This window comes from Staurois parvus, unplaced genomic scaffold, assembly GCF_062004578.1.
Source record: "Staurois parvus isolate SC_StPar_1 unplaced genomic scaffold, SC_StPar_1.0 ptg000512l, whole genome shotgun sequence".
NCBI lineage: Eukaryota > Metazoa > Chordata > Amphibia > Anura > Ranidae > Staurois > Staurois parvus.
The window spans coordinates 1,505,422-1,521,237 of NW_028318308.1; the positions used below are offsets into that span (position 1 = coordinate 1,505,422).

Below are 15,816 nucleotides of genomic sequence, written 5' to 3' on the forward strand. Positions count from 1 at the left end.
GCACATGGCAGCAGAGTGTGGCGATGGAGACAGCAGCAATGGGAGGCCGTACAGGGACCCATGAGAGACTCTGGACCTGGCAGCAGCAGGAGGAGGCGGTATATAGGGGCCCATGGCAGATTAGGGGCCTGGCAGCAGCTATGTGAGGCCCGTAATCTGCCTGCACCCTATGTCAAAAAATTTAACACACCAGCAGTGTGAAGAGACCTGAAAGTGGCACATGGCAGCAGAGTGTGGCGATGGAGACAGCAGCAATGGGAGGCCGTACAGGGACCCATGACAGACTCTAGACTTGGCAGCAGCATGAGGAGGCGGTATATAGGGGCCCATGGCAGATTAGGGGCCTGGCAGCAGCTATGTGAGGCCCGTAATCTGCCTGCACCCTATGTCAAAAAATTTAACACACCAGCAGTGTGAAGAGACCTGAAAGTGGCACATGGCAGCAGAGTGTGGCGATGGAGACAGCAGCAATGGGAGGCCGTACAGGGACCATGACAGACTCTGGACTTGGCAGCAGCATGAGGAGGCGGTATATAGGGGCCCATGGCAGATTAGGGGCCTGGCAGCAGCTATGTGAGGCCCGTTATCTTGCAGCACCCTATGTCAAAAAATTTAACACACCAGCAGTGTGAAGAGACCTGAAAGTGGCACATGGCATGAGAGACTCTGGACCTGGCAGCAGCAGGAGGAGGCGGTATAGGGGCCCATGGCTGATTAGGGGACTGGCAGCAGCTATGTGAGGCCCGTTATCTTGCAGCACCCTATGTCAAAAAATTTAACACACCAGCAGTGTGAAGAGACCTGAAAGTGGCACATGGCAGCAGAGTGTGGCGATGGAGACAGCAGCAATGGGAGGCCGTACAGGGACCATGACAGACTCTGGACTTGGCAGCAGCATGAGGAGGCGGTATATAGGGGCCCATGGCAGATTAGGGGCCTGGCAGCAGCTATGTGAGGCCCGTTATCTTGCAGCACCCTATGTCAAAAAATTTAACACACCAGCAGTGTGAAGAGACCTGAAAGTGGCACATGGCAGCAGAGTGTGGCGATGGAGACAGCAGCAATGGGAGGCCGTACAGGGACCCATGAGAGACTCTGGACCTGGCAGCAGCATGAGGAGGCGGTATATAGGGGCCCATGGCAGATTAGGGGCCTGGCAGCAGCTATGTGAGGCCCGTAATCTGCCTGCACCCTATGTCAAAAAATTTAACACACCAGCAGTGTGAAGAGACCTGAAAGTGGCACATGGCAGCAGAGTGTGGCGATGGAGACAGCAGCAATGGGAGGCCGTACAGGGACCCATGACAGACTCTAGACTTGGCAGCAGCATGAGGAGGCGGTATATAGGGGCCCATGGCAGATTAGGGGCCTGGCAGCAGCTATGTGAGGCCCGTAATCTGCCTGCACCCTATGTCAAAAAATTTAACACACCAGCAGTGTGAAGAGACCTGAAAGTGGCACATGGCAGCAGAGTGTGGCGATGGAGACAGCAGCAATGGGAGGCCGTACAGGGACCATGACAGACTCTGGACTTGGCAGCAGCATGAGGAGGCGGTATATAGGGGCCCATGGCAGATTAGGGGCCTGGCAGCAGCTATGTGAGGCCCGTTATCTTGCAGCACCCTATGTCAAAAAATTTAACACACCAGCAGTGTGAAGAGACCTGAAAGTGGCACATGGCATGAGAGACTCTGGACCTGGCAGCAGCAGGAGGAGGCGGTATAGGGGCCCATGGCTGATTAGGGGACTGGCAGCAGCTATGTGAGGCCCGTTATCTTGCAGCACCCTATGTCAAAAAATTTAACACACCAGCAGTGTGAAGAGACCTGAAAGTGGCACATGGCAGCAGAGTGTGGCGATGGAGACAGCAGCAATGGGAGGCCGTACAGGGACCCATGAGAGACTCTGGACCTGGCAGCAGCAGGAGGAGGCGGTATATAGGGGCCCATGGCAGATTAGGGGCCTGGCAGCAGCTATGTGAGGCCCGTAATCTGCCTGCACCCTATGTCAAAAAATTTAACACACCAGCAGTGTGAAGAGACCTGAAAGTGGCACATGGCAGCAGAGTGTGGCGATGGAGACAGCAGCAATGGGAGGCCGTACAGGGACCCATGACAGACTCTAGACTTGGCAGCAGCATGAGGAGGCGGTATATAGGGGCCCATGGCAGATTAGGGGCCTGGCAGCAGCTATGTGAGGCCCGTAATCTGCCTGCACCCTATGTCAAAAAATTTAACACACCAGCAGTGTGAAGAGACCTGAAAGTGGCACATGGCAGCAGAGTGTGGCGATGGAGACAGCAGCAATGGGAGGCCGTACAGGGACCATGACAGACTCTGGACTTGGCAGCAGCATGAGGAGGCGGTATATAGGGGCCCATGGCAGATTAGGGGCCTGGCAGCAGCTATGTGAGGCCCGTTATCTTGCAGCACCCTATGTCAAAAAATTTAACACACCAGCAGTGTGAAGAGACCTGAAAGTGGCACATGGCATGAGAGACTCTGGACCTGGCAGCAGCAGGAGGAGGCGGTATAGGGGCCCATGGCTGATTAGGGGACTGGCAGCAGCTATGTGAGGCCCGTTATCTTGCAGCACCCTATGTCAAAAAATTTAACACACCAGCAGTGTGAAGAGACCTGAAAGTGGCACATGGCAGCAGAGTGTGGCGATGGAGACAGCAGCAATGGGAGGCCGTACAGGGACCATGACAGACTCTGGACTTGGCAGCAGCATGAGGAGGCGGTATATAGGGGCCCATGGCAGATTAGGGGCCTGGCAGCAGCTATGTGAGGCCCGTTATCTTGCAGCACCCTATGTCAAAAAATTTAACACACCAGCAGTGTGAAGAGACCTGAAAGTGGCACATGGCAGCAGAGTGTGGCGATGGAGACAGCAGCAATGGGAGGCCGTACAGGGACCCATGAGAGACTCTGGACCTGGCAGCAGCATGAGGAGGCGGTATATAGGGGCCCATGGCAGATTAGGGGCCTGGCAGCAGCTATGTGAGGCCCGTAATCTGCCTGCACCCTATGTCAAAAAATTTAACACACCAGCAGTGTGAAGAGACCTGAAAGTGGCACATGGCAGCAGAGTGTGGCGATGGAGACAGCAGCAATGGGAGGCCGTACAGGGACCCATGACAGACTCTAGACTTGGCAGCAGCATGAGGAGGCGGTATATAGGGGCCCATGGCAGATTAGGGGCCTGGCAGCAGCTATGTGAGGCCCGTAATCTGCCTGCACCCTATGTCAAAAAATTTAACACACCAGCAGTGTGAAGAGACCTGAAAGTGGCACATGGCAGCAGAGTGTGGCGATGGAGACAGCAGCAATGGGAGGCCGTACAGGGACCATGACAGACTCTGGACTTGGCAGCAGCATGAGGAGGCGGTATATAGGGGCCCATGGCAGATTAGGGGCCTGGCAGCAGCTATGTGAGGCCCGTTATCTTGCAGCACCCTATGTCAAAAAATTTAACACACCAGCAGTGTGAAGAGACCTGAAAGTGGCACATGGCATGAGAGACTCTGGACCTGGCAGCAGCAGGAGGAGGCGGTATAGGGGCCCATGGCTGATTAGGGGACTGGCAGCAGCTATGTGAGGCCCGTTATCTTGCAGCACCCTATGTCAAAAAATTTAACACACCAGCAGTGTGAAGAGACCTGAAAGTGGCACATGGCAGCAGAGTGTGGCGATGGAGACAGCAGCAATGGGAGGCCGTACAGGGACCCATGAGAGACTCTGGACCTGGCAGCAGCAGGAGGAGGCGGTATATAGGGGCCCATGGCAGATTAGGGGCCTGGCAGCAGCTATGTGAGGCCCGTAATCTGCCTGCACCCTATGTCAAAAAATTTAACACACCAGCAGTGTGAAGAGACCTGAAAGTGGCACATGGCAGCAGAGTGTGGCGATGGAGACAGCAGCAATGGGAGGCCGTACAGGGACCCATGAGAGACTCTGGACCTGGCAGCAGCAGGAGGAGGCGGTATATAGGGGCCCATGGCAGATTAGGGGCCTGGCAGCAGCTATGTGAGGCCCGTAATCTGCCTGCACCCTATGTCAAAAAATTTAACACACCAGCAGTGTGAAGAGACCTGAAAGTGGCACATGGCAGCAGAGTGTGGCGATGGAGACAGCAGCAATGGGAGGCCGTACAGGGACCCATGACAGACTCTAGACTTGGCAGCAGCATGAGGAGGCGGTATATAGGGGCCCATGGCAGATTAGGGGCCTGGCAGCAGCTATGTGAGGCCCGTAATCTGCCTGCACCCTATGTCAAAAAATTTAACACACCAGCAGTGTGAAGAGACCTGAAAGTGGCACATGGCAGCAGAGTGTGGCGATGGAGACAGCAGCAATGGGAGGCCGTACAGGGACCATGACAGACTCTGGACTTGGCAGCAGCATGAGGAGGCGGTATATAGGGGCCCATGGCAGATTAGGGGCCTGGCAGCAGCTATGTGAGGCCCGTTATCTTGCAGCACCCTATGTCAAAAAATTTAACACACCAGCAGTGTGAAGAGACCTGAAAGTGGCACATGGCATGAGAGACTCTGGACCTGGCAGCAGCAGGAGGAGGCGGTATAGGGGCCCATGGCTGATTAGGGGACTGGCAGCAGCTATGTGAGGCCCGTTATCTTGCAGCACCCTATGTCAAAAAATTTAACACACCAGCAGTGTGAAGAGACCTGAAAGTGGCACATGGCAGCAGAGTGTGGCGATGGAGACAGCAGCAATGGGAGGCCGTACAGGGACCCATGAGAGACTCTGGACCTGGCAGCAGCAGGAGGAGGCGGTATATAGGGGCCCATGGCAGATTAGGGGCCTGGCAGCAGCTATGTGAGGCCCGTAATCTGCCTGCACCCTATGTCAAAAAATTTAACACACCAGCAGTGTGAAGAGACCTGAAAGTGGCACATGGCAGCAGAGTGTGGCGATGGAGACAGCAGCAATGGGAGGCCGTACAGGGACCCATGACAGACTCTAGACTTGGCAGCAGCATGAGGAGGCGGTATATAGGGGCCCATGGCAGATTAGGGGCCTGGCAGCAGCTATGTGAGGCCCGTAATCTGCCTGCACCCTATGTCAAAAAATTAAACACACCAGCAGTGTGAAGAGACCTGAAAGTGGCACATGAGACAGGAGACAGACCTGTCTCTAGACCGGCTACCGAGCCACTCTCCTCGCCAGTACTTGTTCGCTTGGCTGCTGAAAAGGCCGATGTCTCCCCCCGTTCCTGACCGCCCTCTGTTAGCTCTTCCTCACTGTACAGTGGGGCTGAGCCCACAGCATGCGATACTTCGCTTGGTGAGGGAACAGCAAAGGACAGGGGCAGGTAGAGGACACGTGATTTCAGTGGGCTTGGTCCCGGGCCATGCCAACTAACGGTTGTGTCTGACGTACCCACCGACCGTTGGCTGTAGGTGTCAGAGGTGACCTGGGAAGAGGAAGACGACCGAGCCAACCAATCAATGACGGCAGGGTTGTCGGTGGAGACACGACCGCTGGATGACACCGGGAGCACTGGCCTCTGGCTGCGAATACTGCTGCCTCGACCCCTTCCTCTGCTGCCACGTCTGCTCGCTCCTAAAACATTGCCTCCTCTGCCACTCCTCTGCATGTTGTCTGACATACTATTTAATTCAACGATTAGGTGTCCCTGAGTAACAATTCTCTGGCACTCAGTAACAATTCTGTCTGTCCCTGAGTATGAATTCTGTGGCCCTGAGTAACAATTGTGTGTCTGTGCAAGTAACAATTCTGTGTCTGTGCAAGTAACAATTTTGTGTCTGTGAGAGTAACAATTCTCTGGCACTCAGTAAAAATTCTGTCTGTCCCTGAGTAACAATTCTCTGGCACTCAGTAACAATTCTGTCTGTCCCTGAGTAACAATTCTGTCTGTCCCTGAGTATGAATTCTGTGGCCCTGAGTAAGAATTCTCTGGCACTCAGTAACAATTCTGTCTGTCCCTGAGTATGAATTCTGTGGCCCTGAGTAACAATTGTGTGTCTGTGCAAGTAACAATTCTGTGTCTGTGCAAGTAACAATTTTGTGTCTGTGAGAGTAACAATTCTCTGGCACTCAGTAACAATTCTGTCTGTCCCTGAGTAACAATTCTCTGGCACTCAGTAACAATTCTGTCTGTCCCTGAGTATGAATTCTGTGGCCCTGAGTAACAATTCTGTCTCTGTGCGAGTAACAATTCTGTGTCTGTGCAAGTAACAATTTTGTGTCTGTGCGAGTAACAATTCTCTGGCACTCAGTAACAATTCTGTCTGTCCCTGAGTAACAATTCTCTGGCACTCAGTAACAATTCTGTCTGTCCCTGAGTAACAATTCTCTGGCACTCAGTAACAATTCTGTCTGTCCCTGAGTAACAATTCTCTGGCACTCAGTAACAATTGTGTGTCTGTGCAAGTAACAATTCTGTGTCTGTGCAAGTAACAATTTTGTGTCTGTGAGAGTAACAATTCTCTGGCACTCAGTAACAATTCTGTCTGTCCCTGAGTAACAATTCTCTGGCACTCAGTAACAATTCTGTCTGTCCCTGAGTATGAATTCTGTGGCCCTGAGTAACAATTCTGTCTCTGTGCGAGTAACAATTCTGTGTCTGTGCAAGTAACAATTTTGTGTCTGTGAGAGTAACAATTCTCTGGCACTCAGTAACAATTCTGTCTGTCCCTGAGTAACAATTCTCTGGCACTCAGTAACAATTCTGTCTGTCCCTGAGTATGAATTCTGTGGCCCTGAGTAACAATTGTGTGTCTGTGCAAGTAACAATTCTGTGTCTGTGCAAGTAACAATTTTGTGTCTGTGAGAGTAACAATTCTCTGGCACTCAGTAACAATTCTGTCTGTCCCTGAGTAACAATTCTCTGGCACTCAGTAACAATTCTGTCTGTCCCTGAGTATGAATTCTGTGGCCCTGAGTAACAATTGTGTGTCTGTGCAAGTAACAATTCTGTGTCTGTGCAAGTAACAATTTTGTGTCTGTGAGAGTAACAATTCTCTGGCACTCAGTAACAATTCTGTCTGTCCCTGAGTAACAATTCTCTGGCACTCAGTAACAATTCTGTCTGTCCCTGAGTATGAATTCTGTGGCCCTGAGTAACAATTCTGTCTCTGTGCGAGTAACAATTCTGTGTCTGTGCAAGTAACAATTTTGTGTCTGTGAGAGTAACAATTCTCTGGCACTCAGTAACAATTCTGTCTGTCCCTGAGTAACAATTCTCTGGCACTCAGTAACAATTCTGTCTGTCCCTGAGTAACAATTCTCTGGCACTCAGTAACAATTCTGTCTGTCCCTGAGTAACAATTCTCTGGCACTCAGTAACAATTGTGTGTCTGTGCAAGTAACAATTCTGTGTCTGTGCAAGTAACAATTTTGTGTCTGTGAGAGTAACAATTCTCTGGCACTCAGTAACAATTCTGTCTGTCCCTGAGTAACAATTCTCTGGCACTCAGTAACAATTCTGTCTGTCCCTGAGTATGAATTCTGTGGCCCTGAGTAACAATTCTGTCTCTGTGCGAGTAACAATTCTGTGTCTGTGCAAGTAACAATTTTGTGTCTGTGAGAGTAACAATTCTCTGGCACTCAGTAACAATTCTGTCTGTCCCTGAGTAACAATTCTATGGCACTCAGTAACAATTCTGTCTTCCCTGAGTAACAATTCTCTGGCACTCAGTAACAATTCTGTCTGTCCCTGAGTATGAATTCTGTGGCCCTGAGTAACAATTCTGTCTCTGTGCGAGTAACAATTCTGTGTCTGTGCAAGTAACAATTTTGTGTCTGTGAGAGTAACAATTCTCTGGCACTCAGTAACAATTCTGTCTGTCCCTGAGTAACAATTCTCTGGCACTCAGTAACAATTCTGTCTGTCCCTGAGTATGAATTCTGTGGCCCTGAGTAACAATTGTGTGTCTGTGCAAGTAACAATTCTGTGTCTGTGCAAGTAACAATTTTGTGTCTGTGAGAGTAACAATTCTCTGGCACTCAGTAACAATTCTGTCTGTCCCTGAGTAACAATTCTCTGGCACTCAGTAACAATTCTGTCTGTCCCTGAGTAACAATTCTGTCTGTCCCTGAGTATGAATTCTGTGGCCCTGAGTAAGAATTCTCTGGCACTCAGTAACAATTCTGTCTGTCCCTGAGTATGAATTCTGTGGCCCTGAGTAACAATTGTGTGTCTGTGCAAGTAACAATTCTGTGTCTGTGCAAGTAACAATTTTGTGTCTGTGAGAGTAACAATTCTCTGGCACTCAGTAACAATTCTGTCTGTCCCTGAGTAACAATTCTCTGGCACTCAGTAACAATTCTGTCTGTCCCTGAGTATGAATTCTGTGGCCCTGAGTAACAATTCTGTCTCTGTGCGAGTAACAATTCTGTGTCTGTGCAAGTAACAATTTTGTGTCTGTGAGAGTAACAATTCTCTGGCACTCAGTAACAATTCTGTCTGTCCCTGAGTAACAATTCTCTGGCACTCAGTAACAATTCTGTCTGTCCCTGAGTAACAATTCTCTGGCACTCAGTAACAATTCTGTCTGTCCCTGAGTAACAATTCTGTCTGTCCCTGAGTATGAATTCTGTGGCCCTGAGTAAGAATTCTCTGGCACTCAGTAACAATTCTGTCTGTCCCTGAGTATGAATTCTGTGGCCCTGAGTAACAATTGTGTGTCTGTGCAAGTAACAATTCTGTGTCTGTGCAAGTAACAATTTTGTGTCTGTGAGAGTAACAATTCTCTGGCACTCAGTAACAATTCTGTCTGTCCCTGAGTAACAATTCTCTGGCACTCAGTAACAATTCTGTCTGTCCCTGAGTAACAATTCTCTGGCACTCAGTAACAATTCTGTCTGTCCCTGAGTAACAATTCTCTGGCACTCAGTAACAATTCTGTCTGTCCCTGAGTAACAATTCTGTCTGTCCCTGAGAATGAATTCTGTGGCCCTGAGTAAGAATTCTCTGGCACTCAGTAACAATTCTGTCTGTCCCTGAGTAACAATTCTCTGGCACTCAGTAACAATTCTGTCTGTCCCTGAGTAAAAATTCTGTGGCCCTAATAACGTTTCTGTGGCCCTAAGTAACAATTCTCTGGCACTGAGTAACAATTCTGTCTGTCCCTGAGTATGAATTCTGTGGCCCTAACTAGCGTTTCTTTGTCCCTAAATAACGATTCTGTGGCCCTCATTAACAAGTCTGTGTCCCTGAGTAATGGTTCTCTGTCCCTAAGTAACTTCTCTCTGTCCCCAATTCTCGTTTCTGTGGCCCTAACTCTGTCCCTGTCCCTAGTACAGAGCGGTCTGCCTCTGTTCAATGACTGCAGGCAAATGAAGATTTCCAAAATGGCCGCTATATATACCTCGACCATTACACAGTGCTGGCTGGCTGGCTGCTGATTGGCTGATGCGATCACATGTCGTTGAGGAATGCATTATGGGGCAGCGCGCCTTGTCTGCGCGCCTTCCCCGACATCCCCGCTCCGTCGCCGCACATGTCAGCCGCCATTTTCGGAAAAATTTCGATTCGCGCGTCCGAATTAGGCTGTTTTTCGGATTCGGCACGAATCGAAATTTTTCCGAAATTCGACTCGAATTCCACTTCGGATACTTCGATTCGCTCATCTCTAATCCTCAGCATTCACCGAGCAAAATCACTCATATATATATATATATATATACATACATACATGCAGTATACACACAGTGAAGGAAATGCGTATTTGCCCCCCTGCTGATGTTGAATGTTCGCCCCTCACACAAAAAAGATCGGTCTAAATATCAAATGTTCGGTGTATTGTAACACTGAGACAGAATAGCAACAAATTCAGCAGAAATGCGTCTAACAAATGATGACTGATCTGCATGTTCATGAGGGAAAGAAGGATTTGATCCCCTATCATTCAGCAGGATTTCTGGCTCCCAGGTGTCTCTCATACAGGTAACAAGCTGAGATTAGAAGCAGTCTCTTAAAGGGAGTGCTGCTAATCTCATTGTGTTACCTGTATAAAAGACACCTGTCCACAGGAGCAATCAAACCATCAGATTTCAAACTCTCCACCATGGCAAAGACCAAAGAGCTGTCCAAGGATGTCAGGGACAAGATGGTAGACCTACACAAGGCTGGACTGGGCTACCAAACTATGGCCAAGCAGCTTGGTGAGAAGGTGACAACAGTTGGTGCAATCATTCACAAATGGAAGAAACACAAAACAAGTGTCAGTCTCCCTAGGTCTGGTGCACCATGCAAGATCTCACCTCGTGGAGTGTCAATGATCATGAGAACAGTGAGGAATCATCCCAGAACTACACGTGAGGATCTTGTCAATGATCTCCAGGCAGCTGGGACCACAGTCACCAAGAAAACAATTGGTAACACACTACGCCGACAAGGACTGAAATCCTGCAGTGCCCGCACGGTCCCTCTGCTCAAGAAAGCCCATGTCCAGGCCCGTCTGAAGTCTGCCACTGAACATCTGAATGATGCCGAGGAGGACTGGTGGGAAGTGTTGTGGTCAGAGGAGACCAAAATTGAAGTCTGTCTTTGTAGATTTGTCATCTAGGGAACGTGTCTGGATCCCTCACAAAGGATTTATCCCAAAATCCAGCAGAATATTAGATCATTTATAGTAGAATTCCCCCCTCATCTCCTGGATCTCGGAGTCCCTCACATAGAAGATTTATATCAGTGTCCTGCAGAATATGAGATAATTTATAGTAGAATTCTCCCCTCATCTCCTGGATCTCGGAGTCCCTCACATAGAAGATATATATCAGAGTCCTGCAGAATATGAGATCATTTATAGTAGAATTCCCCCCTCATCTCCTGGATCTCGGAGTCCCTCACATAGAAGATATATATCAGAGTCCTGCAGAATATGAGATCATTTATAGTAGAATTCTCACCTCAGCTTCTGGATCTCGGAGTCCCTCACATAGAAGATATATATCAGAGTCCTGCAGAATATGAGATCATTTATAGTAGAATTCTCACCTCAGCTCCTGCAGAGTACAGCCAGGATGTCGGAGTCCCTCACACAGACGTCTCATTCCAAGGTCTTGGAGATCATTACGTGATAAATCCAGTCTGGTGAGGGATCGGTTAGTGATAAGAATGGAGCGGAGATCATCACAGCAGGAGGAAGTCAGACGACATCCATCCAACCTGCAGAGACAAATACAGACACATGAGAGTATATTAGGGAAAGAACCAACAACTCTTAGGGTATGGTCATCATACAACTCATAGAAAAGAAAGAAAGAAAGAAGAAGATAATGGGGTCCCATCATCAAGGTGAGAAAAGTCAGTAAATCCCCTTCTGATGACCCATGGAAGGGGGAGGGGTGTAAATCTCTCCAGCAGTCCATTCACTCTGTAGGAAGCTTGTCTCTGGAGTAGAATGTCTCCCATATCATTACTGAGATCACACAGAGAAATGATGAGCAGATACTGAACAGGAGCAGACAAGGCCTGACATAGGGGGACTCAGGGGAACTTGGTCAGTGTAATAGTATTTAGCATCACTGTTGGTTGGATCACAGAGTGTACACAATATTGGAGTGGTCACGGAGTGCTCACTGTTTATTTATTTATAGATTTTTTTATTTATTATATATATATATATTTTTAATGTGTCTTGCACATTTAAAGAGTGGTTTGTGATTTGCACAGATTTGGGTGTTATGTACTGTATATGTTTAAAGGTAATGCACTATAGATTATTTCTTTTTTTTGAGGTGTTCGTGGAATAATTAGGATTATATTCCTTCTTACTGGACTGAAGTGAAAATTTGGATTTTGGACTTTATTGGACACATTTGGGATTGAAATTGAATTAGACATTTATGTTTAATTTTTTTTAATTTATTTCATTTATTTTCATATTTTCTTTGGGAATTCACGTGGAATATCACAAAAAGGTATATTTATTGTTAGAGATGAGGGAATTTGTCAAAAATTCGATTCGGCTGATTCGCCGAATTTGCGGGAAAAATTTGATTTGATCCGAATTTATTCGCCGCGAATTTAACTTATAAAAAGGGTTTCTAGGCTTCAGAGAGCCTTTATATTAGTGCAGAACACTGTACCTTTAATTTAAATGCCCTTGGAGTCTGCTGGGGAAGAGAAATAATACTGTCAGTCAGTATGACATGCAGATGAGTGCCGTCGATCTTAGAATCACCGCACACTTCACTCATTTGGGCAGTCACGGGGCCAAAACCAGAGTGAGAAGAAGAAGAAGAAGAAGAAAAAGAAGAAGAATGAAAAGAAGAATGAAAAGAAGAAGAAGAATGAAAAGAAGAAAGAAAAGAAGAATGAAGAATGAAAAGAATGAAAAGAAGAAGAATGAAAAGAAGAATGAAGAATGAAAAGAAGAATGAAAAGAAGAAGAAGAATGAAAAGAAGAATGAAGAATGAAAAGAAGAATGAAAAGAAGAAGAAGAATGAAAAGAAGAATGAAAAGAAGAAGAAGAATGAAAAGAATAATGAAGAATGAAAAGAAGAATGAAAAGAAGAAGAAGAATGAAAAGAAGAATGAAAAGAAGAATGAAAAGAAGAATGAAGAATGAAAAGAAGAATGAAAAGAAGAAGAAGAATGAAAATAAGAATAATTCCAAGCCGGCAAAAAGTGTATTTGCAGAGCTCCTCTAAGTGTATCTGCAGAATACAGGAGCTCTGCAGATACACTTTTTGCCGGCTTGGAATTATTCTTATTTTCATCCTACTTCTTCTTCTTCTTCTTCATCCTCATCCTCAGAAGAAGAAGAAGAGGATGAAGAAGAAGAAGAAGAAGAAGTAGGATGAAAATAAGAATAATTCCAAGCCGGCAAAAAGTGTATCTGCAGAGCTCCTGTATTCTGCAGATACACTTAGAGGAGCTCTGCAAATACACTTTTTGCCGGCTTGGAATTATTCTTATTTTCATCCTACTTCTTCTTCTTCTTCTTCATCCTCATCCTCTTCTTCTTCTTCTTCTTCTGAGGATGAGGATGAAGAAGAAGAAGAAGTAGGATGAAAATAAGAATTCCAAACCGGCAAAAGTGTATCTGCAGAGAGCTCCGCTATTTCTGACAGTTCTCTGACAGCTCCTTCACATGTACAGCGGTTGAAACATCTGTTTCCGAATAAAAACATCTGTATCCTAAATGGAAACAAATAGATACAGATGTTTCAACCGCTGTACATGTGAAGGAGCTGTCAGAGAACTGTCAGAAATAGCGGAGCTCTCTGCAGGGACACTTTTGCCGGCTGATCGGGAAAAATTTGATTCGCGCACCCGAAGTAGGCAAATATTCGGATTCGCCGCGAATCAAATTTTTCCCGAAATTCGTATCGAATTCCACTTCGCCTGATTCGATTCGCTCATCTCTATTTATTGTATAGTACTTTCTAGGGAGAAAGTGTGACTTTTTGGTGGGAGTTGAGGCTAGGAGGTTATTTATTTATTGGTCAATGGTGTCTTAACATTAATGTAACAACTAATCCGGGTCACGGCACCAATGTTGTCCTAAATTATGAACACAACTATAGCAATCCATAAAACAGAGCGGATGAAGATATTTGCAACAGACAGTTCATATCAAACATGGAGATCCAGCCCTTCTCAGGAGGACCAGGGTGCATTTATATATGTACTTTTCCTGCAGCAACTAATAGTTGTATTCCAGAGAGATGCATTTATTCGGATAAAGATATTTGTTACAGATGACAGAAATCCGGCTGAATACTTGTAAATATTACAATGAACAACACCCCTCAGAGTCCCATGTAAGATCCTTCATATCAAGCATAGAGATCCGACACCGTCCATCATATGTCCGATCTGTAATATGCACCGAGGTCACTTCCATGCATGCAATAATGGGAGTTATGATCTATACCTGTGCTCCCATATTAATGACAGAAGAAGCTCCTCTCCCAGCGGAGGTACAGATGAGGCAGATGACAGGCAATCATTAGAACCCTTCAGAGAACCTTCCTGTGTCCTGTCATCTGTGTCTCTTAACCAAAAAGAAGCTTCCTTATTATACACATTTTTCCCATTCAGTACAATGGCAAGCACTCTGATTGGCCACTTTTAGTAGCATGTTTGATCTCATGTGTCTAGACCTGGAACAGCTGTATGAATAGATTTTAATTAAAAGGTTAAATAGATACTACTTGTCTTGTTTATGGCAAATCTGCTCTCCTCACCATAAACAAGCACACCATGAATATGTAAGACCTTTCCCAATCTATTTGCAGATAATCTGCTCTGAAACTTCCCCCGACTTTCCACATATGTACCCAAACACAGGTTACCCCAACACAACAAAGGGAAGGTCATTACCGCGTACATATATTAACATAGTAAGGAGTCCTTGGCTATCCTTTTGGTGTGTAAAATATGCACTTCGTCTGGCCCACTATGAATGCCAACCTCACATCCATGAATGTATATACAGTACATTTCCTCATATTTTATATATAGTTATATCTATGATACACACATTTTATATGCCTACAACATGTAGGCAGTAAGTCTCATTTCTCAGAAATGACTCTCATTTCTCTGTAAGCGGATGCACTTTATATGGCACCTCTCAGCCATTTGCAGTTTCTGTTCTTCACGTAACTATACTGATGTAAGGGAACAAGAAGATCTCTGCAGCACATGAATCTGCACATGCGCAGGATCCCGACAAGGCATACAGGCAGGCGGGCACTAGGACCCAGGTGTGCCTGTCACCAATGATGACGCCGGGCAGGCACTAGGACCCAGGTGCGCCTGTCGGCGCTGGGCAGGCTATTTAAAGAGCACCTTGATGATGATTCAGTGCTGACTGGTCTTCAGCTCCCCCCCGTGTCCTGCTTGTTTCCTGTGAGATTTCCTTTGGTTCTAACCCGGCTTGTTCCTAACCAGACTCTGAGTACTCCCCTTGCCCCCCCCGGTTCCTGATTTTGGCTCTGTTCCTGACTCTGGCATTTCCTCCTGATCCTGTACTGCGCTGCCCGACTGTTATGACCTTGGCTATCCTACAACTCCGTTCCAGTTCTGTGTCCTGGCTACATACCTGGCTCTGCTGTGCATCTGGCAATCCACTGTACCTGCCTGGTCTATCTCCACAGTACCCAAATCAGAGGATATCCTGCTTACCAAGGTCATCATCTGCAAGAGCCGCAAGCAAAACTCTGGCGCTCTTGTCCCCCTGGTCCTTAAACGCCCTCTGTTCCAACCTCAGCGGGCTCAGGATTAGTGACACAAGTGAGGCCGACCTCGTCAATTCAGTCTCCCATCAGGTACGTGACAGTACCAGTCAGCCAATGATGGAGTCTCAAAGGGAGGCCTCACAACTGGGGGACATTCACCAAACTGTGACTTCCTTGTCCAACATCATACAGGACCTGCAGAGGAACTTCCAATACCTGGAGAGCAAACTGCGAACTGATCCTAATGTCCTCTCAGACACAGTAACCTGTGGTACAGCCACTCAAACCAAGATCAGCATGTTCCTTGGGACCTCTGTCCTACGCCTGAGTTCTTTTCTGGAGATAGACGGCAGTTCAGGACTTTTCGTAACTCCTGTGAGTTATATTTTTCTCTGCTCCCCAGGACCTTCTCCTCGCCAATTACTAAAGTGGGGTTTGTCATCACCCTTCTGAGAAAGCAACCCCAGTCCTGGGCATTCCATCTCCGTGAACAGCATGATCCAGCCCTAACCTCTGTGGATTCATTTTTTTCAGCAATGGCACAAGTTTATGCAGACCCCTTCCAGCGCCAAACTGCAGAGTCTATGATCAGGAAACTACAACAAGGCCAAAGGCCTGTGGAGGATTATGTCA

General features: G+C 47.1%; 1 protein-coding gene across 2 annotated transcripts in view; it reads right to left on the reverse strand.

Annotated features, from left to right (window-relative positions):
• LOC149451889 (NACHT, LRR and PYD domains-containing protein 3-like) overlaps window positions 1-15,816 on the reverse strand; it is a 73,656-nt gene that overhangs the window by 11,797 nt on the left and 46,043 nt on the right. For both annotated transcript variants that reach the window (XM_089690060.1, XM_089690059.1), the window contains one exon: window positions 10,987-11,157. In XM_089690060.1, coding sequence (XP_089546186.1) covers window positions 10,987-11,157 — 171 coding nt within the window. The remainder of the gene's footprint in view (window positions 1-10,986; window positions 11,158-15,816) is intronic.